The 25281-nt window shown below is 40.8% G+C and overlaps 1 protein-coding gene and 1 long non-coding RNA gene across 3 annotated transcripts; both read left to right on the top strand.

The window, feature by feature from the left end:
• The first annotated feature begins 629 nt into the window (after positions 1 to 629).
• Positions 630 to 4224, top strand: LOC147451365 (putative protein phosphatase 2C 1). Of its 2 annotated transcripts, XM_086520302.1 has the most exons (5): positions 634 to 1589; positions 1723 to 2067; positions 2161 to 2278; positions 2386 to 2609; positions 3133 to 4224. In XM_086520302.1, the coding sequence occupies exons 1-5, from the start codon at positions 1068 to 1070 to the stop codon at positions 3736 to 3738; spliced, it is 1815 nt and encodes a 604-aa protein (XP_086376428.1). In that variant the 5' UTR covers positions 634 to 1067; the 3' UTR covers positions 3739 to 4224. The 2 variants fall into 2 exon arrangements, with proteins under 2 accessions (XP_086376429.1, XP_086376428.1); XM_086520303.1 differs by lacking the exons at positions 2161 to 2278; positions 2386 to 2609 and having other exon boundaries at positions 630 to 1589.
• Positions 4225 to 7023: 2799 nt separating this feature from the next.
• Positions 7024 to 8479, top strand: LOC147451364 (uncharacterized). The gene is made up of 2 exons (XR_015189323.1): positions 7024 to 7410; positions 7626 to 8479. It is a non-coding gene; the product is annotated as an uncharacterized LOC147451364 (long non-coding RNA).
• Positions 8480 to 25281: the final 16802 nt, after the last annotated feature.

Below are 25281 nucleotides of genomic sequence, written 5' to 3'. Positions count from 1 at the left end.
CATGTTTATTGGCAAGTCATGGTTTTGATAGCATGTCACAACAAAATCAAGCTGGTAGAAATATGATACATTGTTGTTGGTTGATTAGTAAGGAGATATGGGAACTTTGAATTTATTAGAAGTTGTGTGAAGAATGAGTCGCTCGCAACCATTTGACTAAAAATACTCCATGTGCTCATAGAGAGAGAGAGAGAGAGAGAGAGAGAGAGAGAGAGAGAGCTATCCAGTCCTCAAATCAAAAGAATTGAGAAAGGGAGAAAAGGTGGAAAAAGAGATAGCAAAGATCTACTCGATGAATCTTGATCTCAAGATCTAATATGAGAGAGAGAGAGAGAGAGAGAGAGAGAGAGAGAGAGAGAGAAGACATAGCTATGCATTGTTATCTTACTAGAGTGATTCCAAGGACTATAGTACGATTCTCCTCACACGTGGCAAGCGTACACACACACACACACATATACCTACCTATATATGTCCTCGTGTGTGTGTGTGTGTGTGAGAGAGAGAGAGAGAGAGAGAGAGAGAGAGAGAGCACATACATTTATGTCTTCGTGTGTGTGAGAGAGAGAGAGAGAGAGAGAGAGAGAGAGAGAGAGAGATCTTCAATTTCCATGGTTTTTTTGGCCGCAGCAACGCGAGGGTCACATACTAGTTTGATTGGTGAGGAAAGATTTATAGCCCTGCTGAGGGCTACCCTACAAGGATCTTCTCATAATAAAAGAGAGTGGTTACGAAATGGAGTCTGGGAGCCCAAGGTTTGTAATATTTCTATAAAGAAATTAAAGACATTGGATGTGATGAGAAATCACAAAAGAGGATGAGATCGCAGCCTTTTCCCCTCTTCATCACTCGCCGCAGCAGCAGCAGCGCCATTGCCATGCTTGCGCAATCGCCATTCCCTGAAGCCCCCCGAGGTTAGTGCGCCCGATCAGGGTTTCAATCTGTTCGTTTGCTGGTTGGTTGTGTTTGCACGTGCGGGTGTGTCGAGAGAGAGAGAGAGAGGGAGAGAGATCGGTGTCTGCGCTGACCGGGGCACTTGGTGCCCTACACTGGGGGCACAAGGGGTGATGTGCCAGTGCTTAAGCTTTCTGGCTTACCCTTGCCCCGGCATCTCTGAGCGTTGGGCCTTGTGGAAGCTTGAGTTGCAGCGCTTGATTGCACGCATTGCATCCTACAACGGCCCATTCACGGGTCTGGAGGTGCAGCGCATAAGCATAAGTGGCCGTCTCACCAAATACGTGGCCTCTGGTTCAAAGGTACAGGTCACTCTTACCATGGGAACTTGCATGTCATCCTCCGCAAGCTCGATCAATGCAACAACAAAGCAAATAGCTCTCACTGCAAAACGTAAGCAGGCTCCACATCCTCAAGATCCCGTATCGTCAGCTGCAACACCTGATACACCTTTCAAGCGTGTCAAAGACAAGATGAGAAAAGAGTCAAGAGAGGTTTTCGATTCTCATCCTAGCCTAACAACAGAGGTGGGTGTCATTAAGAAAGTCTGTACGAATGGCTCCAGTAACTTTGCCTGCCTCTTTTCCCAGCAAGGCCGCAAAGGAATCAATCAAGATGCTATGGCTGTGTGGGAGGTAAATTTCTCTTTTTCCAGATTTTGCATCCATCAGTTCTTGAAGCCTTACTTTACAATTGAATGTGAGCCTTGGTTGTGGTCAATTTGCACGGAAGCTTGCCTCTGTAATATGTCTCTGCTTACGCTTGCAGGGTTTTGGGACTCAAGAAGATGCAGTATTTTGTGGAGTTTTTGATGGCCATGGTCCTCATGGACATCTGGTTGCGCAGATTGTTCGAAACTCTCTGCCTTCAATGCTTGCGTCTAGCTTTAAGACACTTAACAACCACTCTCTTGAAGCTGCACGGACAGAGGCAGGGAACGCTGAGGCCAATGAAAAATCTGAAAATGATGTGGATGCTTCATCTAGTTTTCAATTGTTGTGGAAAGAATCTTTTCTTGATGCATACATGTTAATGGACAAAGAACTTCAAGGGAAGGTGGCCAACGTTGATTGTTATTGTAGCGGAACGACAGCAGTAACCCTAATTAAGCAGGTACACTGTCCTCTTGTATCTGTTTCAAGTTGCAGAGGCTGTAGCTAGCCTTTAACATGATGTTTCCTCTGGTACATCTATACTTTCCTCTAGGGCAATGAGGTGATTTTAGGAAATGTGGGAGATTCAAGGGCAATAATAGGAACCAGATCTGATGATGGCTCTCTTATAGCTGTACCACTAACTGTTGACTTAAAGCCCAATCTACCACGTGAGTTCTCCATTTGTTCAACTCACCTAACTTACACAACAAATGTTGTGCCATGAAGGCTGTTGCTCTTTGCACCATCCGCTGAGATCCTTTTATCTGTTTGGCAGAGGAAGCTGAGAGGATACGGCAGTGCAGGGGAAGGGTGTTTGCCTTACAGGATGAGCCTGAAGTGCACAGAGTTTGGTTGCCTCACGATAACTCCCCTGGTTTGGCCATGGCTAGGGCCTTTGGTGATTTCTGCTTGAAAAATTTTGGCGTTATTGCTGTTCCTGAAGTCACTCACCACACGTTGACGGAGCAGGACCAGTTTATTGTTTTGGCAACTGATGGGGTTCGTAAAAAGCTTACCTTGTTTATTTTAACGGAATGGTTAAGTTGTGTGTCTGCTCAGTTTATGGTGTTGTCTCTGGTGGCTGATTTGTTTCGATGGGCAAGCTTTGAAGTTCTCCCTCTGTAATGGGCTCTAAGTCCTAATCTTTATCAGGACACTAGTTTGGTATCATCAGTCAATGGGGGGTTGTAAGTTGTAACCTAGTTGTTTAGGTGTCTGTCTGGGTGTGTAAGGACCCAGGTTCAATACCCAGAGGCATCTTTCTTTCAAATTTCAAATGTACCTCAAGGAAAAGTTTACTTAAATATTTTTAGCCGAATGGGTAAGTCGTGTGTCTGCTTGGTTCATGTTGTTGTGTCTGGTGGCTGATTTCTTTTGGTGGGCTAGCTTTAAAGTTCTGTCTTTGTAAAGGGCTGTAACTTCTGCTAGAATTATGAGGTCATTAGTTTGGTATCCTCGGTTTTTTATCATTTCACCTTCTTAATTTCAATTTGGGTGACGTTCTAATGGTTTTTTGGAACAGGTTTGGGATGTCTTAAGTAACAAAGAGGTAGTGGATATTGTTGCATCTGTACCATCAAAGTCGCTTGCTGCAAGGGCAGTTGTAGAAATGGCAGTGCATGCATGGAGGTCCAAGTTTCCAACTTCCAAAATTGATGATTGTGCTGTGGTGTGCTTGTTTACTAAAGAAAGAGTAACTGCTCCTCTTGGGAAAAATGTAAAGAAGACCATTCTCAGGAAACGATCCAGCTCAGCAACATTTCAGAAGGCGGGGGTACCGATTAAGGAGACGGAAAATGAAGGGCAAACACCTTCTAACGTGAAATCAGGAGGGTCGAATCAGTTGAATATGCAGCCTGAAGCAAGGATTAAAGTGGAAGCTGACAATATTTGCCAGGGGAAGCTGGAAGCAGACAGTACGGTGATGCCATCTCTTAACAGTGTAGGCAGCGTCGAAAAGGCTCTCAAATCGGATAACAGCATTGGAACTGATGAAGCAGGGACTGCTGTGATGCCCCCTGCAGTGGCTGACGGCGATGAATGGAGTGCATTGGATGGTGTTACAAGAGTCAACTCGCTAGTCAATCTACCTCGTTTTACTCCTGGGGATTCTAGAGCTGGTGGTTGAGGGTGCTGACTTTCCCTCGTTGAAGAGCGTAAGTCGGTTGGCTACGTCTGTAAGCATCGTAAATTAGATCCATACTGTGCTTTCTAACGATCTCGCTAGCTACACATTTGTGTATTTTGGATGATTCATTTCAGGTGTGAGATGACATTTTGTAGCTGGCTTTGATACTACGTGGTTTCACCCAAATCTATGCCTTTGAGGCAAAATGTCCACACCTCTGTCAGTTTTTCAGTTGTGAGGTGTGTATCTTGCCTAATGGTGCCAGGGCTTGTCAAGTTCAAAGCAGAGTACAAGCCAGCCAATGTCCAGTTATAACACTTGCTCTGCTTCCTTTTTAATTCATTTCTGCACTCATAGGGAAGTTTCAAGATTCCCAGGTTGTACAATACATGGATGGACATGGAGAAGTTCTTTTATAAAGCCATTGTTTTGCAGAAAGATGTAACAATTCTATCATTTAAAAGCTCTACAAGTTTTATCTTATAATGTTCTTTGCATATGAAGGTTTTCTTTTTTGTTTATGTCTCTTGTCTTTGCAGCAAAGCCAAGTTTCATTTTTGAGGTCTATGCGTGTTTTTGGTACAGGGAGAAATAAGTTTTCAGATTCTTTGATTGGTTTGCTTATGCTGGATGGATATTTTAAGGGTTTTTTATTGCCATAAAAGCATGGAAGAATTGTATTAGAAAGGAGACAAAATATACATCAGAGGAACCCAAGGGAGGAGCTCACTAGTTTTGGCAATACAAAATTGCAAAATTGTACAAGGCGCAGGATTTTAAGAGGTTTACCAGAGCTAGAGGGCGTGCGGTGCTCTAGTGGAGGTGTGTTCTGTGGGCCTATCTTCTGCCTTGTCCAGTTGATGTGCCTTTGAGGGGCATGGTAGCTTTTGAGGTGTGTGGAGGGGTTTAAGTCCGTATGATGTACTGAGAGTAGCAGGGCAATGGATTGGATGTATACGTAAGAGGAGGCATCAGACGAGGGTTGTTCCTTGTTCGTTTTAGTTTGAACCCTTTGTGACCAGTTCAGTGAATCCTGAGTCATATAATTACAAGAATCTCTTTGAAAGCTAATCTCTTCAGGCGAACTCTGCTACGCCCATCTTTGGTGGTGGTCATAATTGTCGCCCTCTCGGAGCACCACACATGTGTGAAGTGGCAGCCTTCTCTGTTCGCCTCTTTAGTTCTCCCTTATGGCCTTTAGGCATATGTGTCACTTTTTGGCTTGCTAAACAAGCTATAATGACACGCCACCTCGAAGGCAGTGTATCTCGTAGTGTTGGAGGTGTGTTTCTCAAGTGGACCTCAAGAAGTATCGGAGGCTCAAGGTAAATCGTCTTATTGTTGGCAGTTTATTCAAGAAATACATCCCAACATTCCTTTTGCTTCATCAGTGTGGTTATCACCTTCCATTATGTAGAGTAATCTTACCTAAGAGCTTGAAAGGTGCAAGCTTGGGTGCTATAATATCTTATTTTGGGGCCTTGGATAAGGTCCACCTTTTAAACCATCTTAATTCAATTAAAGTCTTTATGGTTCATGTACCAAATGCTTGGTAAGGTGCTGAAATGAGAATGGCTCACACCTGCAAGAGGTTCTTTTGTCTTTTGTCGACTCTTTTGGCACGTTTTGGGTTGGTCACCTTACTCAAGTGCTCCCCAAGGAAGCATCTTCAACATGACATGACACGAGCCAAACATGATTGTTAAAAAACATAAGCAGTAGAGATATGATTCACCTCCAACCGAAAAGCCTATCTAGCTCATCCCTGAACTTGGGAGCTTGTATCTGCTCTGGCCTATTGCCACACCTGAAAGTTTCATGTCCCATACCGCAAGCTTGCATCCTAGCTTGGGTCTCTTGCCACGCATTGCCAAGGATCTATAGTCAACCTAGTTTTTTTCACAAGGTAACCGCACAACAAATGCATACGAGTATGGAAGTATGGTTTCAATCTTCAAAAAATTCAATATGCACTCCAAAACCTTGATAGCCGATGCATGAAAAACTTGGGACACATCGTAAGGTATTCACCAGGCCTAAACATGGACAATTTTTTCAATTCATCTTGTAGATTAAACATGGTATGTATCTTCGATCATACCATTCTTCACAATTTGGTATGTATCTTCGATCACCAAATATCATATGGATATGAAAGTACGGTAAATTTACCATATGAGAATGAAAATAAAATGGTAGTCCAAATGGCCCAACCACGCAAATGAGCTGAGGGTCGCACTTCAATCGAAGGGGCCAACATTGATGTCAATCAAGAGAGGGTTGATGGTTTACCATTGTAATGGGTGCAAATTTAGACATGGAAAGGGCATTCTATGTGCCATGCCCATGCCATTGGCAATGTAATAATCTGCTTTACCGTACCAAGCTTTTTGCTTTGTTGGAGAATTTGAGGGTGGAATATGAGTCTTTAATAAACAAGCAATATGTCAATTTTCCGCCTTTAAGAAAACTCTCACTTTCTCTGGACGGTTCCTTTTCTCCAATCGGAACCTTAGTTCGGCGCCTTGGCACGTCTTTTTTGTGCTGAAAAGCAGTGGCTAAGTGGTGAATAGGTAGAATGGCAAAATACTAAAAGACCACTTTTCCAAATGGAAAGACGTGGCCGCATGAAATGCACATCTTTTTGGCGATACGAGAACATCAGACACCAGCCTTCACTATCATCTTTACAAATCCGACAAAGGCATCAACTTTTCTCTTGATGCTGTGCTCCTCGGCATTGCATTAACGAGTGAGGTACAATGCATACGCCTAAGCACACAAGAAACAAAAAAAACAAGGTAAAGGCTCACATTGGCATATTTTAAAACATAAGGTTAGTTCCTTAAATTAAATTAAGAGAGGCACTTGAAAATGCTATTTTCTACTATGTGCTAAACGATGGTGAGCCGTCATTTTTTGGGTTTAAACCAACCCCGCCCCCCCCCCCCCCCCCCCCCCCCCCCCCCCAAAAAAAAAAAAAAAAACAACAACACACACACACACATCATTGGGGATGCATCGGTCACGCGCACTCATTAAAACCAAAACTTGAAAAGAAATCCTAAAGTCTTTAAATGAAGGGACCCATTCAAAAAGTAAACAAAAAGGCATTCCAAAATTTTGTCCACCCTTCTCTCTTATCCGATAGACTCCTATTTGTGAGGTTTCATGGACCTACTATTTCATTACTGACAACCTCAACTCTAAACTCATGCATGCACGAATACACACATTACCACTTGTTGATACAAATTCTACATGGGCTCTATAGACAAGGTAGCGGACTCCAATGCTATGTAACGTTTGATAGTGGCAAGTCTTTTGGATGGCATTCAGGATGCATAAGTCAAACGTGAAAAGTGAGAGGATCTCGATCGACCATGTGGCAGGGGTTTTTCGGTGTCAAGGGCAAGGTTGTCCACTGTCTGTGGTGATGGATGTTCTATCGCTTCTCCCTCGTCTGTTGTCCACTGTCTGTGGTGATGGATGTTCTATCACTTCTCCCTCGTTTCCCAAGACTCCCCTCCTCACCATGCCTATGGGAGTCACATTCTCTCCCAATCTGCTCCCTCCTCCTCCCATGACCATGGTGGCTACATCCTCTCCCAAGCTGCTCCCTCTTCTCCATGGCCACTCCCTCCTCTCTCAAGCTCCTCCCTCCCCCATGTGGTTAGATCCCTCCCTCCTCCCTCTTCTCCCAAGTCCTCCCTCCTCTCCATGCTTGGAACCCCTCTTCACTAGACTCGACTCCACCTTTGGCCTCCTCTTTAGCTTTCTCACACATCCCCTTAATCCTAAGACAATATACCATCATGTGTGTGTGTGTGTGTGAGAGAGAGAGAGAGAGAGAGAGAGAGAGAGAGATTTCTTTTGGGTTTTGCCAGGCGATTTTGAAGCGGGTAGAGGAGCACAACAGGGGAGAAGAAACTCACCATACAGCTACTGCTCCCTCACATCACAAGTGGTTTAGGGATGTCAATGCCCTTGGTGCTCGGATTTACACTTGGAAATTTTTTTAGGACAAGGTGAATGAGGGATGTCAATCCCCTTTAAGCATTAAAAAAAATCAGTGGAAATATCGGCACCGGTGCCCGGGTTTGTACTGTGTCTTTAATAGAGCATGGTGCATGAGGGCTTCGAGTGCTAGTGGTGTTTGATCTCTAATTTTTTGCAAAGGGCATGGGTGAGGGCACACCCATTCCCAAGAATCCCCTCCTCACCGTGGCTATGGTGGCTCCATCCTCTCCGAAGCTGCTCCCTCTGCATGGGTAGAGTGCTTGACAAAGATGAACTAACTAATTGTCTATATAGCTCCAACATCCTGAATCAGAGTGGATCCATTTCTCACATTAAATATCTTGAAAAAGTATTCTTTTCAATTTAGCCCAGCAAGAATGAGGCGATAGTGACAAAAGTGTTAGTAAAACGTCCGTTGTTTCTCAATCGATAGCCAGTGTGTGTGCTTCCGTGGGACCCCTCATTTGAATCCCTTGATGCATTCCAAGACGTGCTCGGTTTGGGTGGAGTTCATTAACCTCCCGTTGTGGCTAAGAAGAAGCAATTTGAAAGACCTGGTAGTAGCACTCGCTACCCCGTTGTTTGTCTCATCCAACAGAGTAGAGCAGTAGTAGGTATCACTGCTAACAAGGTGTACTGATGGTGGGATCTCAAAAATCCCCAGCCCACGAACATGGGCATGTTTGAAGGTCATTCCCCTAATCTTTAGAACATTCTTTGATGCCTGTTTTAAGTGTAATAGAGTTGGGCACTTTTCAAGGTCGTGTCCCACTACCATGTTCATGACTGTTGACCCTGTTTATCGAAGAAAAAGTCATGTCGATAACGCTCCAAATGGATATTGAAATAGGGACCCCTTCAGAAAATATTAATGAACAGGCACATGAGTAGCCCAATGCTTGCACAAAAACCATAGAGATTCACGAAAGCACATCCAAGGCCATCATAGCAATAGAAAGGCCACATCTAGATAGCGTTTCACGTCAACCGCTCAACAAAAAACGATATCTCCGATGGTTAAAAATATTGTGTTGTCACCCACATATAGAAAGAAAGACAAAGGATGGCAACAAGTCTCTATCATCTCTTGCAAGTGGTTCAAATCCCAATTATGGGGGACTGGACAATTGAAAGAAGCCTCGCCAGATTTTTCAAAACCCCCATTCTCTATGATGATATTTTTGAGGTTCTTCAAGAAGTCAACCTGGAAAATCTCAAAGCAAATAAGATGATGAGCTCTCACACAAATAAAGGGAATGGACCAATGGAGGAGGACAATAGAAAAGAGGGCACAAAGGAAGAGTTCCTAGAGGTGGAGGAGTTTGTACCCCTCTCTGAGTAATGGAAGAGCTTGCTATCCAGTCATGGAACATGCAGGGGCTCAAAGGAAGAGTTCCTAGAGGTGGAGGAGTTTGTACCCCTCTCTGAGTAATGGAAGAGATTGCTATCTAGTCATGGAACATGTAGGGGCTCAAAACCTAGAAGAAGAGCTCTCTCTCCTGGGAGGTAGTTAGAAAAGGCAAAGAAATTAACTACTGGGCCATCCAAGAGCATCACCTTGATGCTGCAAGCAAAACAAAGCAAGGAGTGGGGAAGAAGTTGGTATTCTACTGAGAAGTGTAGATTGATACAGTGGTATCCTATCGATTGTGGACAGGGACCTAGAGCCAAAGGTGGTGTTTAACGATCCCTCTGGGAGAGCTCTAGGAGTAAAGTTCAAGTGGACATATCAACATATTACCATTATCAATGCTGATGGACCCTGCACTACAAAGGAAAGAGCCAAATTAGTGGAGCTCCTGAAAGACCTCCTTGTAGAAGGGGAGTGGCTCCTTGTTGGAGACTTTAATATGGTGGAGAAGAGAAATGATAGAATAGGATCATCAAACATGTTAACTGGATCTAGAAAAACCAAATGACTTAGTCTATGTGAGAAGTGGGCGCTGGTGGACTTGTAGGAGGTGGGCTCTTGGAGTAGCTTGCCAAGATTCACATACACCAGCCTGCAATATCGGTTTGCTAACACGGGATCTCGGTTGGACTGATGCTACTATTCTCTTCAGGCCAACTAGTTGCCAACACTAATTGAAATGAAGGTGGTGTCCTCATAGTGCTTGTTTGATCATGCATAGCCATTATGCATGAAACTCAAAAAAGCTAAAGGAGAAGGTCATTGCCCCAAAGGGTCTAAGAAGTTTTGGTTTCTTTTTTCTAATACAATTATCACTCACAAATTGTGATATTGGAAAAGAAAATGTTGTCAGTTAAAGCTTAATCAGTTAAAGCTTAATCAGTTAAAGCTTAATCCTGATGAGATTGCTATTTACAGATGTTGAAGGGAACAATGAAAAATCTATCATGGATTGTTTCTATTGATTCTCTACTTCCATATCTAATCACATATGACTGCATCTACAAGGCATGCTAGATGATGACAAAATATTGGCATACAAATTCATGATAAGATTGCCAAGTAAAGGTTTCTCATTTGAGATAGTGTCTATACTCCATTTGTTTAGCAATTTCCCAACCAAGGGTTTGTCTTTGAATGCATTGTCTACACTCCAAGTAGTGGTAGGCCGAGCAAGCATTGGGTTATTTTGGGGATTTGGGAGCAAGGTTTTGAGTTTGAAGATATTATAGATACATATAGGAGTTCAATATGTATGCCAAATCTTAGCATACATGGTGTAGTTTTGAAAGCACATAGAGTTTTCAATGAGATTCCCATCATATGAGGTGTATCTCATGGAGTGCATTAGTTGGAGGATATTTCATGCAAGGAAAAAGGGGAAGAAAGTATATTTGGTTATTGTATGTTGCAAAGTAGGGCCTTCTTTCCAAATGCAATCACCTATGTTTGCAAAGTGAGGGCTTATCTCCCACTGCAATCACATATGCTTGCATCATGAAGGCATGTGACATTATGCAAGCAGTGGATGGAGGCTAACAATTCAGGGTGTTCTGATTTTTTTATCAGATCAAAATTCAGAGCTTCTCTATAGCTGCAATCACCTTACCTTGCATTTTAAAGTCACGTTGTATTAGAAAGACATTGCTAAAGGTAAACAACTCATGTTGAGGTGTAGAGCCTTCCATTGGTTGTGTTGGACTTTAGATGAAGCCCTATTCAACTTTCCATAAAATCCTGAGAATGTTATGGCCTTCATCCCACCAATAGAAGATTTCTTAGGAACATTATTTCCATTAGATGACCTCTTGGGGTCTGACTCAATCACAAAATTCCCCCCATGAAGTCCAATATCACACAATACCCTCTTAATACTTTTTATGCCAGTTTCTCTAGATGATAAAGGTTGTAGTTTCCATACAAACCCTATGTAGAGGTGCATAATTTTCTCAATGATTCTACAAAGTGCATGCAGTGTATAGAGGTGGATGTTTGAAAGGGGAATATATGAAATAGCTTGAAAGTTTGGATCTTTAGAGTGTCTATCTAGGGCTTTGTTCTAGTTAGCAGGATTTAGCTCCTTTGCTACACCCATGCAATAGATACAGGGGCTTTTGGCATTGGCACCCCTAACACATTGTAAATACACTTTAGTGTCTTTAGGTCCCCCCCCACCCCCCCCATGTGCCATTCTACCTTGTACCTACCTAAGCCCTCAACATCTAGCTCCTCCCTAGCTAGTTGAGCTTTGATTATTGAAGGGATACTAGTGCGGTGGAATACCCAATTCAACACATTAAAATATTCACTATCAACCTCAAAAGCGCCCAACCAGTAAATGTTATTCTCTTGCTACACATCAAAAAATTTAGCATTTTTCCCCCCCTTGTGGTATGAAGATCTCTATTCATGATGAGAGTTATTGATACTCTCTCAATCTTTCTACCCTTCACAATTTCACTCTCATCTAATTTGATGACAAAAATGGCTTGCCCATTCACCTCAGTATGTTGAAGATCCTAGAATTTTATTATTGCCCTCGACAAAGTTCTCAAGTCAAAGAATAGATTTTTAGATGAGAGAGAGAGAGAGAGAGAGAGAGAGAGAGAGAGAGAGATTGAGAGATTCAATAGGGGAATTTTAAATATATAAAAAATCCCACTCCACATTTATTTTATAATTTTATTTATTTAGTTTTGCAGTTATACAAATGTGTGTGTGCGTTTGTGTGTGAGTGTGAGAGAGAGAGAGAGGGGGGGGGGGGGATGCAACCTTTTCACTTTTCATTTTGCTAAGAAAATCCACATGGCACAATCGGAGGCAATGTTGCTACCAAAGGGGATGTTGTTGTACTAATTCTATTATAATGGGGGAAGGGATTTCGTCTCCTCCCCTTGGACACCTGTTGCAACCAGATTCATCCGGCGAGTGTGGTTGGGCACCCGGCGACACAAGTAGACAACATGCGTAGGCTCGAAAGAGACAGAGACAGAGAGAGACTGTCGTTCATCGAACGAGTGTGGTTGGGCACCTGGCGACACAAGTAGACAACGTGCGTAGGCTCGAAAGAGACAGAGACAGAGAGAGACCGTCGAAGGTGGTAGGATGTACTAGTCACTAAAAAAGGAGCAAAACATAAGATTTTTGTGCTTGTAAACTATACAGGTTTGGCATTCACCTTTGAAAAGCACATGCCATTTTTCAATAGATATTAGTAACTAATAACGTCATGACGAGGTTTTTGGCCAATGTCAACATCTAGCATAATGTGAATGTTTAGAATGCAAGCATAGGTGACTGTAATTTCAAAGAGACCCTTACTACAACAGTTTTGAAACAAGCGAAAGAATCACGATGGCTTTCTAAAATAATTAAAACGTGATAAAATCATACGTTAAGTTAATGAGTTGAGTTTAAGTAGAGTCAGTGTTCAAGAAAGGATTGCCTCAACTTAGCCTTGAGCCGGTTGAAAATGGAAACTACCTCGTTGCAAACCATGGTAAAGGGAAGAAAAATTGATGAAATATGTAAGAAAATAATGAAAAAATCATACAATTTTTAAATTTATACTAGTCCGGTTTGCTTCTTTGTGGGAAGGAAACTCGATCGACGACCACTTGATAAAAGAGATTTTCCTGAATATTGATTAGAATTAAGTTATAAACTGTAAGAAAAGTCAATTCATGTGAGGTTGTGAAATGAAATATAAAATTAAAAACACTCATTAATATATGTGCATGTGTGTTGTGTGTGTGTGTCTATTCATAGAATTTACTAGAATTATGCAGGTGAAGTTTCACTTTAACATTCTAAAACGATAAAATGCAAAAAAAGTCAAGGCATGTCAAGATATGAAATGAAAGTGAAATAACATTTAAAGTGAGTCTTTATCTTGTATGGAAACAATGAAAGTCTCCCTAACCCAACACAACACTAGAGTTTCTTTTAGAAAGCAAAAATCCCAAAGTCTCAACTATGTTACTAGCCTTTGACTAGCAATAATTTACGTTTTTGATGCCTCTTCTTATGTCCATGGTCCCCCACCCCCCCAAAACAACCCTCCACAAATCACCCAATGTATCTATGTAACTAAGAGAAGTCATGGCTTGTCAAGCATATTTTGTTACTAGCCTTTGACTAGCAATAATTTATGTTTTTTGATGCCTCTACTGATGTCCATTGGGTCACCCCCCCCACCCAACAACAACAAATCACCGAATGTATCTATGTAACTAAGAGAAGTCATGGCTTGTCACGAGCATGACTAGAATTTGTGATTATTGGCTTCAATAATATAATCCACTCACCATTGTGAGTTTTACAAAGAAAAAAGAAGAAAAACCATTGAAAGCACTTCTAGACACAAAGACACAAGACAATTACTTCGAGATTGGAATTTTTTTTTTGAAAGCAACTCTTTATTGTTAATTTTTCATGCCCTTTTAAAAGTCCACTTGTCATACACAAATCCTAAGCCAAATATACAAGGTGGTCTCATTTCTCCCAGTTAAAGCCTCATATTTTGAGAAGTATAAGCACTTGCAAACCCAAAATATCCAATGGCTTAAAAAAAAACTAGAAATCATTACCTACATAGTGCAATGACATTTTAAAGACAAGAAAACGCTACAGGAAAGATAAAAAGAAATAAAAACACAAATGTACCAATGTGAAATCGACTACCTCTTTATACGGACACAATTTTTTTTTTTTACTTTCCATCTTCATGGGTCTTTTCATTCCTAAACTCACCCTTCGCTGAAGAACTTAAGATGTTTTGAAAGACATTTTATTTTTTTGAGAATGGGGAGACCTAATTGCAAACCAAAGATATCCTATAAAGAGAATTGTTAAATTTAAGGCTTGGAATTATAAGCATACTCCAATCGAGCCCAACCAAGGGACATCAAAACGCAATGTTTCCACACCAAAGAGAATTAAACTATACATAAAGTCAAAGAAGAATAAAAAATTCAAGTATCTTCTTTCATTTTATAAATTCTCTAGGGACAACGCTACTTTGCCTTGCAAAATGCATAGAAAAAAACAAATTTGGCTCCCTCTTAGCCAACTCCACTTACAACTTTGATAAAATAAAAACCCTAGTCTTAAGCAGGCTATATTACAGAGGCTCAATGTGTCAAGTTTGTCATAAAATACAAATATATAACTTTACCAAATGATTTTCTCATATTAAACTGATCATTTAATATGGGAAGATAAAAGGGGAACAAGAGTTAGGATATAGATATGTGCTTCTACGCCTATCTCAACAGGGGACCAAAAGGAGAAATGGTTGCATCTCAATAGGGCTCCAAAAGGAGAAGGTCTACCAAAGAGCAAATGTGCAATAAGTGCTTCTAGACTTACCTCAGCAAGAGACCAAGAGGAGAGATGGTTACATCTCAATAGAGGTCCAAAAGGAGGTAGTCTATCAAAGAGCAATGTGCATCTAATGGATCTTAAAAGACCTTAGGGTTAGCTTCATCGAAGACCTCCAAAAGTTAGTGTTACAAAGTCCTTTTGACCTTAGGCAGGCTAGGACTAACCTTGAGGTGGGAATCCTACCCAAGCATGAGGTGCTTGTCGGCTTGCTAAATATTCGTGGGAACCTTGCCCAAAGCTTGAGGTGATTTTTATGTTTAAATGACTAAGGTTCTTGAAGTGTTCAATTCAAAGATAAACTCTAAAAGGCATAAACTGTTTCCATGCTTAATTGACTAAGTGTTTGAAGTGTTCAATTCAAACCAAATGACTTAAGAAACATAAAAGATACATGTCAAAATCCTCCACATGTGGCCCTCATGATGTGCTTGAATCCTATTGGATAGGCTTTAAAGGGGTCCAATGAGAATTTAGATACATAAAAATAAACAATTAAGTTCTTTTTCTTAAAGAGGAAAAAAAGGACACGTGTCCAAATGATATAATTAAATAATATGAGAGAGAGAGAGAGAGAGAGAGAGAGAGAGAGAGAGAGAGGTGGACCAAGCTTGAGAGGGGGTATACTCTCCCACAACCACACACATACACTCTCATGGTGTGGAGTGCAAAGTGCAAGAGCTCCATCTCCTTCTCCAAGCTTGTTGAGAATTTGAGAGCCTACACCAACACTCTTGGCTATGGAATGCAAATCCAACCAAGAGCCATGCTTCAATGCTTAAGCTTTCCATATTCTTCATCTTCATTACTATGCTATTATGCTATGCTAAGCAAGAAGAGTGATGATAAGTAAGTAACTATTTCTTTCTCCTACTTCTTCCTCTTCCCTACCTCATTCCCCGCTAGCTCTCTCCACCTTCGAAGGTGTTTGAGGCCTTGGGATAGTTAATGATTTTTGAAAACTTTATGTTATGCTTGTGATGCATGAAGCTTTCCATCTTCACAGCATCACCAAGGTCACAAGGAACACAAAGAGTGTATTGTACCAAGTCTCTCTTGATGGGAGAATCTATAATAAAAACGCCTTTTGGAGGGGGGACCGCCGGCTCCAAGTAATTCGGGTCCTCAACTATTGTCATGTTCTCTAATACTCTCTCTCTTGCAAAAGTATTGTTCATGCCAAGGTAGTTAAATACTATGTTTATGCTGCTACCATTATGTTGTCAAAGTGATCTCACAAAAATGATCACTTTAATTCTCTTAATTCCGCTATTCTCAAAGTTCATAGGCCATTTCCATTGCATTGGTGTCAGAGCATTTGGTTTCTCTTTTCTTGCTTAAGAAGAGAGGTCCTTAAGTAGCTTATTAATGGTTGACTTTGTTAATTATTTTAGGGTAAGTGAGACTCGGATCTATTATCGGTTTTGTTGAGTCCATTATGTGGGATATGGTGCACACCTTGGAAGCTTTGGTTTTAATAATGGGGTCTTTTTAGACTTGCCTATGGCTTTATTATTATTGAGCCATAAGAAGTCCAAAAGAAGCTATCCATTGGCAATTCTGCTATGCTAGACCCACCCCACTACTCTCTATAATTAACCAATTCGAGCTGTGGGTAGATACTTAAGTGCTTATTTTCCCCAGGGGATTCACTCTATATACAAAATGGGACGCCATCTACGAGCGAACAGCTTTGATAAAACCCCTATATATGACTTGTATTAGGGAATATGACCCCATTTATACGCTTATACGAAAATCAATGCAGAAAACTATCATACCCCTATCTTACATATAAAATTTATGTCTCACATGATCTAACTGAGTAAACTAGTCAAAGAGCGTATAGCATAGTGGCTAGAACCACTTCTATTGATAACTGGATGTACTCTCAATGTGTCTTAGTTTGACTTTCAAACTAATTGTGCCCTTTCAACCTGCACTCTAGCTATTCGTCTAATTCTGACCCATTTAAATTACTCAAAATACATGGTTATAAAGTTGTGTTAGGTTCTCCGTGTAAGTTTGAATCTATACATACTCTTTATAGCTTTCATCCCTCAATAAATGAACTATAATCACAAAATAAGAAATTGATACAAAGCAGTGCTAGTTCTTGCATGTGTCTTTGTAGCTATTGATTCACAAGTTCAAGGAAAAACACTTTTGGGAAGCCATGATCTTGAAACACAGAAACTTCCTCTCATTTTTCCCTTTTGTCACTTCTTCCCCCCCTCCCCCATAAATATGATACCCCCTCCCTTAGTTTTAAGCTTGGGAGATAAATTATTTGGGACTAGCCCCTAACTTACACGCTTATGTACCTTGTTAAAAAAAACCCCTCCCTTGCACTTACATGGTTACGATAAGTTTTCCATGGTGAATCCCCTGGGTTATTTTCAAAAGCTAAGAGGAGTAGCAACTAAGGTTTTGAATTGCCAAAGGATACACTAAGGAAACACATAAGTATAATCAGCATGGCTGACAATAACCAAGAGAGTAGAATGAACATTGATAACTTTGATTTTGCACATGAAGGTGCTAATGATGATGCCCCCATGTTTATCAATTATCTTGTTACTAGGTTGCATCAAGCTATGGGCAACCCTACTTTGTAAGCCGAAGTTACCCAACAACATTGTGCTTATGGGATTTCTCTTCCTCTCCATGAGGAGAGAGAGTTTAGGAGGTCTCTTGATGAGACTCCCAAAAGAAGACTCTCTCCTATAAGAGAGGAGGAATCCAAAGAACGAGAAAGAAGCGAATCCCTAAGTTTCTCTAAAGATGTGGCTCCTCGAAGACGGCGGTCTAGATTGTCGCCAACTCTTCCCAAGAGGAAACGGTCAACCCATAGTCCTTCTCCTTGTCATTCCAAAAGGGAAGAGAGGAAACAAAGGAAGAAAAAGGCAAGAAAGAGGTCACCCTCTTCTCTTTCTTCTTCAGCTTCCTCCTCTTCCGATGAAAGCTTTTTGCCGTTGTTGAGATATGGATATAGTCTCCTTAATCTTTTGAAAAGATTCTTGTAGGTCACCGCTATACTCATCGATAGCTAAGATCTTCCCATGTACTTTGAGTAGCAAGGGACTTTTAGGTCTTCCCTTAATGATCTCAAAAGGTGATTTTCCCATAGAAGTATGCACAAATTTATTGTAGGCATACTCTACAAGAGGTAAGTACTTTTGTCATTGTGAGAATTGATCTTCTTCGGTAACATAAGTCTTGAGTATATCAAGTATCGTAAGATTAGCTATCTCACTTTGGCCATCCGTTTGTGGGTGATAGGACGAAGAGAAATTCAATCTTGTTCCTAGATTTTTAAAGAGACCTTTCCAGATTACTGGTCATTGTAGGATCTCTATCTTACACGATGGATGTTGGTAATCCATGGTGTTTAAAAATCTGAGATATGAAGAGAGTTGCTATTTGATGTGTCTTAATCATGGAAGACTCAACAATGGCTGCATTTGTAGTGGAACCAGCATTTGCAGTGGAACCACCCTCTTTCTTCTTAGCCTCTTTGGCCTTCAATTTAGAACACTACTTAATCAAGTGATCTTTAGCTTTATAATAATGGCAACGCGTCTTCTTTTTGCCCTTATCACCAGTATTTCTAGATGAATTGCTTCCAGCAGAAGCATTAGGAACAATATTTTTGGCACTCGCCGAGCAGAACCATAAGAAGTGGCTGCATTGCTGTTACCACCCTTTCTTTGAGAAGCAATAAAAGCCTGTTCAATTGCACGCTATCTAGTCCTGTTTTTTCTGGAAAGTGACTCTTGAAAATAGCAATGTGCATAATGCATCAAAGTTGACAACTTCTGGATTTCCTTGGGTCATAAGTCTCCAAGTACTAGCAAAAGTTTGGTAAGAATCTGGTAAGGCATCAAGAACAGTCTGCACAAGGGAACTGTCAGAAATGACTTCTCCTGCAGAAATAAGTTGCTCATTGATATCCTTGACACTAGCAAGGAAAGTGTCCATATCATCTTCATCATGCATAATCTTCAACTCCAACTCTTTACCCAACAAGGCAATTTTAGCCTCATTGCGACTTGCATAAAGACCAGCCAATATATCCCAAGCCTGTTTTGCAGATTTTTCTAAACGGATGTGAGGAACAATGGTGCGCTTCAAAGACAACACAATAAATGCATGAGCGTGCGCATCCTTTACATCCCAACGAGCTTGTTCTACCGTAGGCAAAACAACTCTAACAGCAGCAATCCTTGCAGCAAGACCTGCAATATCCTGAACATCGCCTACATCCTCAGAACCAGGACGTACATCAATGCCCTGCACAATATTCCAGACGCCCTTTGACACAAGAACGTATTGCATCATATAAGCCCACATAGGGTAATTGTCCCCATCCAACCTGTCCTCAGCAGCAAACATCTTGAACACATCTGTGTTGTTGTCAGCCATGGTAAATGCTGCACCTGATGTGAAAACTGCCCGAAAATAGGAGAAACGGAGCGGGAACAACACGTGCTATGTAGAAAAAACTGTAGAAGACTATAAGGCACTTGTTATGCAGAAAATGACACTGACAGAAACTCTGCACAAAATGATGAAATAGCTTGTGCAGCACTGTCTGTAGTGGAAACAGAGGCGGAAATGAGTCCAAATCAAAAATCTGATCAGGCCTGCAAACTCTCACCAAACCTTACTGTAAACGCTCACCAAACCTCACTGTAATCGAAGAAAGTGAGCAGGCGTATGCTGGAGCAGCTAGCGACTAAGCCCGGGAGGACATAACCTGCTTTGATACCAATTGTTGGAATTAGGGTTGTAGAGAAACGCACATAGCTTGGAGAAGACAAAGGAAGCTCAAGGCACACAATAGAGAGTGTATCACTTAGTGTGCAATGGAAAGATAGATAGCCCTAGAGTGATGGGCGTATATACAATGCACGGGGGAAAAAACCTCCTAAAGAGGGAAAAAATGCCCCAGCGGTCCTAGTGTGTTCACACACATCACTACCACATGTATATGGTAACACTATCATAGAGGATAGATCATTGTGAGTAGCTATAGACACCACATTAACTTTTGGTCGTCGTGAAAGTGCATCGGCCACGTGCTTACCAACAATGTGAGCAATATAGAAATTCAATTGCGAAAGAAAAGTTTCCCACCTCATTTGTTTGCCGGAAAGCTTGGTTTGCATCATGAAATACTTGAAACTTGGTGGTAGGTTCGTAGAATAAATGGATTCCCCAATAAAAAGTGCTTCCATGTGTCTAGGACATGTAGAACAGCTAAAAGCTCTTTCTCATAGATGCCCAAGACTCGTTCATCAGTATTGAGCCTTCGGCTCTCATATGCTATGGCATGCCCTTATTGAAGCAAAACTGCTCCAAGGTAATCACCACAAACATCACATTGGACCTCAAATGGCTTTGAGAGATCCAGAAGCATGAGGACTGGTTGGGAGGTAAGCTTTCCTTTGAGCTTATCAAAAGCATTTTTCTCCTTAGAAGTCCGTACATACTTAATGTTCTTCTTAGTTAAGTCATGTAGTGATCTTGCTATTTGAGAGAATTTTACTATGAAGCATCTATAGTATGTGCAGATACCAATAAATCTTCTTAGCTCATGTAGATTCCTTGGATTAGGCCATGCTTTTACTACCTCTAACTTCGATGGATCCATACAGATACCATCTTGAGAGAGAATATGACCTAAGTATTGAATCTCTTGGAGAAAAAATTCACTTTTCTTTTGGTTGAGAAAAAGCTTGTTCTCCCTCAATGCTTGGAAAATCACGTGGAGATGTTGCTTATGTTCCTCCAAAGACTTGGAGTAGATGATGATATCATCAAAGAACACTCTAGTGAATTTGCGATAAGGTCAAAATTTCTTAATCAGACGATTGAATATAGCTGGTGCATTAGTCAAGCCAAAAGGTGGGACTAGATATTCATAAAGACCAAATGTTGTGCAAAATGTGGTCTTTAGGATATCTTCATCCACTATCTATATTTGATGATAGCCACTTTTGGGTGAAAGCATGTTAATATGTGTTTTTCATGTCCCGGACAATGCTAACTAGCACATTTTTGACATATGCTAACTAGTACAATAACTTGAGCTACATATCCAAGATCTATGACATATGATATATCAATAGAAAGCACTTAAAACAAGGAATTCAAATGTACAACCTCCGACAAATTTTGATATTATTTGTAAAAAGTTTACTGGACGCCCAACTTTTTGAAGATATGCTAACTTGAAACTGCTAACTAGCACAAAAAGCGCGACAGGTTAACATGCTTTCAGCCTTTTAAGGTCAATCCTACTGAAGTAGGTAGAGCCTTGTAGCCGGAACACCTCCATTCTACCTAAGCCAGATATAAGCTTAGACTACTTTGCCTCCCTCCAAGAACCCAAGCTCTAAACGGATCCCAAATACTAGCAAGTGGTAGGGAATCAACACCAACCATACCAATTTAGGTGCCATGTCTCTTTGATGCCCAACATCGGATGTTTAATCAAAGCCAAGGCAAGATCCTTTGTGCATTAGCCATGTAGGTCATTCAATATCCGACACACTAACCGTATAGATGAGCCTAACAAAAAACAAAATCTAGGAAACACCCCGATCTAGCAAAGCCTCATGTCATCAACCCTTTTATCTAAGGCTAAGCGATGTAGGTGATCCTAATCTTATAGTGACGCTTCCATGAGAAACATAACACATTCCAATCACGATAGCATCTTCCATATGCACAAATAATCTTTTCCAAATAGTCAAGCTGTATAGGCGTCCATAGTAAACCATCAAAACCACCTCATGATCCAATCCAAAATCATAAACCATAATCCAATCTCATCACATGCGTGAGCACTCCACCCAACTCAGTGTGATGCACATCCAATCCTGCAAAACCACTTTAGTACATAAGATGGTTGCAAAAAAATTAGCAACACAACCATATCCCCCCAAAAAATTCCTGAGCCACACTGCCTTTTACAATCAAAATCACAACCATAATTTGTGAGGGACCTTATCCCTTGACCATAAACCGTATTCCTCATTGGAACCAACTCCCACACTTAGAGTTTGACATAGCCACTGCAATTAAACTCGGCTATACACATGGCCCTGACTCTTTCATGCATAAAAGAAGTCTAACCAGTGACTAAAAATGACTTCAAAATCCCTTTTGGATAATTTTTAACCATGTATAAGTAATGCACTATGACTACACCTCACCCCCTAACACATAGAGCTAGTTCTGACCTAGAAGAAAGCACTATACATATGCACATGAGGCATCCATATCTATCCATAAGATTGTATACATCATATGATATCATCCCATCAATCTAACAATGATGTAGAACAACCCCGGTCACTTTGATCAACCATATGCCATAACATCACATATATGCAAAAAACAACCCATTGCTATTTTTGGGTGCACGCATAACATGCAAATGAAAGTATTCTACCTTGAACCAATGCATCAAGCTCAACCCCATAATATAAGCTCAACCCCATAATATAGACTAACACCTTATCACATCACTTTGCCCATATAAGACTTTTGCAAACAACCGTGACACAGAAAGAAGGCCTCCTTATGCATATTTGCCTATACTGTTCGGATTGACGGACCATACATCCCATATACATTTATGTCCATCAAACACCTAAAATCAGATCACCAAAACAAACCATGAAACATATGTGAACCACTCATCAAACCCACGATATCATATAGTACTTCCCCTAGGTAGGACTCGTACACGTGTAGGTGGCCTCGTACAATAACTCGCACTCACAAAGTGATATTGCTGATCTATCTACATTTATCAGCAAGTTTAATCAAGGTTCTGATCTGGTTAAGTGGATTTTTTTCCAACATATAGATTCATGTGATGAATCTATATGGTGGTTCTCCAAAGAGCTTGTCCAAAGTTTTGACTGTTCAGTGGGCTCTTTTCTCGTGCAGAATTTTCACATGACACCCAAGAGAGAAAAAATGTTCTAAATGATTTGTTTAATCTCTAGTGTCAAGTATTTGACATGATTCATAGTGGTTTAGGAGATATGACCAAAACAATATTCCTACCGTCTACATGACATGAAACAAAAAACGCTTTTTATGCACATACATGATCATAAACACAATGTGTGAATAAATTAGCGTGCTAAACATGATAAAATAAGCATGGAGAATCTTGGACACAACTGGCGAGTCCATACATTCTCTCGTACACAAAAAAGCAACAATCGAGAGGGTAGTTACTTAGAAAAATGGAGTAGAGAGAGAAATAGATTATGGCTATGGAGTTTAGAGCTTCTTACCATGCTTTAGAAGTGATTATTGGCTATCAAAAGATATATTTCTTTTATGCAAGAGAGTAGTGATTAGAGCTATGTAGAGATTTTCCATGAAGTTGTTGAAGAGCATGCACACCGTTAAAAGAAAAGAGAAGATATTAAGCAAGTAGAGAAAGAGAGTGTTCTTCTTCTTCTTTTTCTTCTTCTCTTCTTCTTCTTCTTCTTCCCACAAACGAGAGAGAAGATCTTATGGATATGGTTATGGAGATCTTACACCACTTTGTATAATACGTAAGTATTGTTGTGCGATATTAGACGCAATTGTTGGCACTGAAAGCTGAGCACTCTAGGAAAATTTAGGGCAATTTATAGACATTGAGCGAGGCTGAAATATGTCCCAAGCCAGCTCCTCAAAGTTTTCTTTGGTTATTTATGTTATGCCCATTTTTTCTAAGGTGCCTTCTAGATCTTTCCATGGATGTGGTATGGTCTTCAACAACTCACCCAATGTTATGGATTGAATATGTGTTGACATGATAGACTGTAGGTTCTCCACATTCAAAGTCTGCTTCACTCTATTCAGATTTGTGGTCTTGCAAACCAATAATCTGTATTTGTTTTCACCCCAAATATGACGATAAAATCTTGAGTGTTTGGGCCTTTGAAAGGCATCAAACGAGCGAAACAGGTGCCCCTTCTTGGTAGTCAACCAATGTTGTAGTTGACAATGACAACTGGCCATACATTGTAAGATGTTCATCTCTGACCAAATGGATTTATGCCATCCATAGCTAGACCGAGGTGCAAATTTTGAGCTTCCCTTGCAAAATCCTGCCATGTGTTGTCTATATGCTTCCAGGCCGCGCAATCTGCAGGAATCTGCACGAATCGGTAGCACACCATCCGAAGATCTATTCTCCTCATGCCATGATGCTAGGGTGGCCATGCACTTACATTCAAAGAAATGCTTGATGCAAGGCAGCAAAAGAAAGTGTCACAAAAACTTTTACGGAATTTTTGGTCCGTGGAGATCTACTTGATATCTCTCGAAATCACATTTCAAACACTTCTCCATGTCTATGTATGCCCCTCTGAAAAGGATGCAGCCGTTAGGAGAAGCGTGAATAGAATTGTAATCCATCCCCAAGTTTCATAAGATCTTTCTTGCTTTCTCTCTGGAATCTGGCATCACATTATCAACTGGCAATATGTGCTCTTTAAGCAATCTACACAGCGAAAAAAATGTGGTGCACTTGTGTAAGTAATTTGGTACATTAGACATTTAGAGTTTTTTATTGAAGTAAACACATTGTAATACATTACCTGAAAAGTGTTGTGACACTAGTGTCACTCCATGCAGACTTTTCCTGCATGTTGAGAAGAACCACGAGCGCCTTCAATCTAGACACACGTGCTCCACCATACAATGGTGTATCGGCTTCACTTTTCATGTCATCATAGATAAGCCTTTTCTAAATCCATGATTGTCTCGATCATTTCATCAATCTCGGGCTCAAACATAGCCTTGTTGGGAATGTGATTAGCATGATCACCCTCCGAGCTGTCAAAGGCTGCATCTTGTGGCCTCACGTATGTTGCTTGATCGAAGCACCTGCAAACACGTCTATTGGATTGCAAGATTGCTGCTTGTTGGCCAGCGGAGTACGACGAGTTGTAATTGACAACAAGTTGATCTATAATAGATGGGTCAAACTCTCCAAATTCACAAACGTGCTGCAGAAAAATGTGTCTTGTCCGTTGCACATTTTTTTTGCATTCATTACAAGGACATAAGATCCTTATTGAGAGATAGGCGTTTCGGTTGGACAACCCCACATCATCGTCACTACTCATAATGAATGTCAAAACCTTATAACCTGAATATAAATTTATTTGTCTATTGGTATTAGGTGTCTCTTATCTCTCTCTCTCTCTCTCTCTCTCTCTCTCTCTCTCCCTCAATCTCCCTCACAATCAAGAAACCATAGATCACACTATAAACTACCTCAAATTCTCTATCCATGTCCGATCCCCGCACACCTCGATCTAGAGGTGCACAAAGATCAGAACCACCGGGTTATAATCTTGCCTTTATTAGTCAATGCTTATATTTGTGGGTACCAAAAATCTACACATCGATTTCTACATAACATTGCATGTAGTGGAGAAAAACCCTTTGCCTCTTGTTCAACTGTAGCAATTCACAACAGCTTAACATCTCTTCATAGCAGCTCCTTGTTCAAGGGATTACTGTGCACATTACAAGTCTGCCTCCATTTTGAGTATCATGCCATTGAAATCTTTCCAACTTAATGCCGCATCCGTGGAGAGGAAGAGAGGGAGAAAGAGAGAGAGATGTTTGCACTTGTGAGCTTGCATACAACATCCACATCATTTAGTTTGGAGAGAAAGAGATAGAGATGTTTGCACTTG

This window comes from Adiantum capillus-veneris, chromosome 9, assembly GCF_014529385.1.
Source record: "Adiantum capillus-veneris isolate H3 chromosome 9, ASM1452938v2, whole genome shotgun sequence".
NCBI lineage: Eukaryota > Viridiplantae > Streptophyta > Polypodiopsida > Polypodiales > Pteridaceae > Adiantum > Adiantum capillus-veneris.
Note: the sequence above shows the minus strand (reverse complement) of the source record. Positions and strands in the feature narration are given on the sequence as shown.

Bases quoted from the DNA above. Each gene is read 5' to 3' on its own strand.
- LOC147451365 (XM_086520302.1), top strand. From the start codon at position 1,068: ATGTGCCAGTGCTTAAGCTTTCTGGCTTACCCTTGCCCCGGCATCTCT. The intron at 2,068-2,160 runs GTACACTGTCCT...ACTTTCCTCTAG, and splicing joins CAGTAACCCTAATTAAGCAG to GGCAATGAGGTGATTTTAGG. The intron at 2,279-2,385 runs GTGAGTTCTCCA...TCTGTTTGGCAG, and splicing joins CTTAAAGCCCAATCTACCAC to AGGAAGCTGAGAGGATACGG.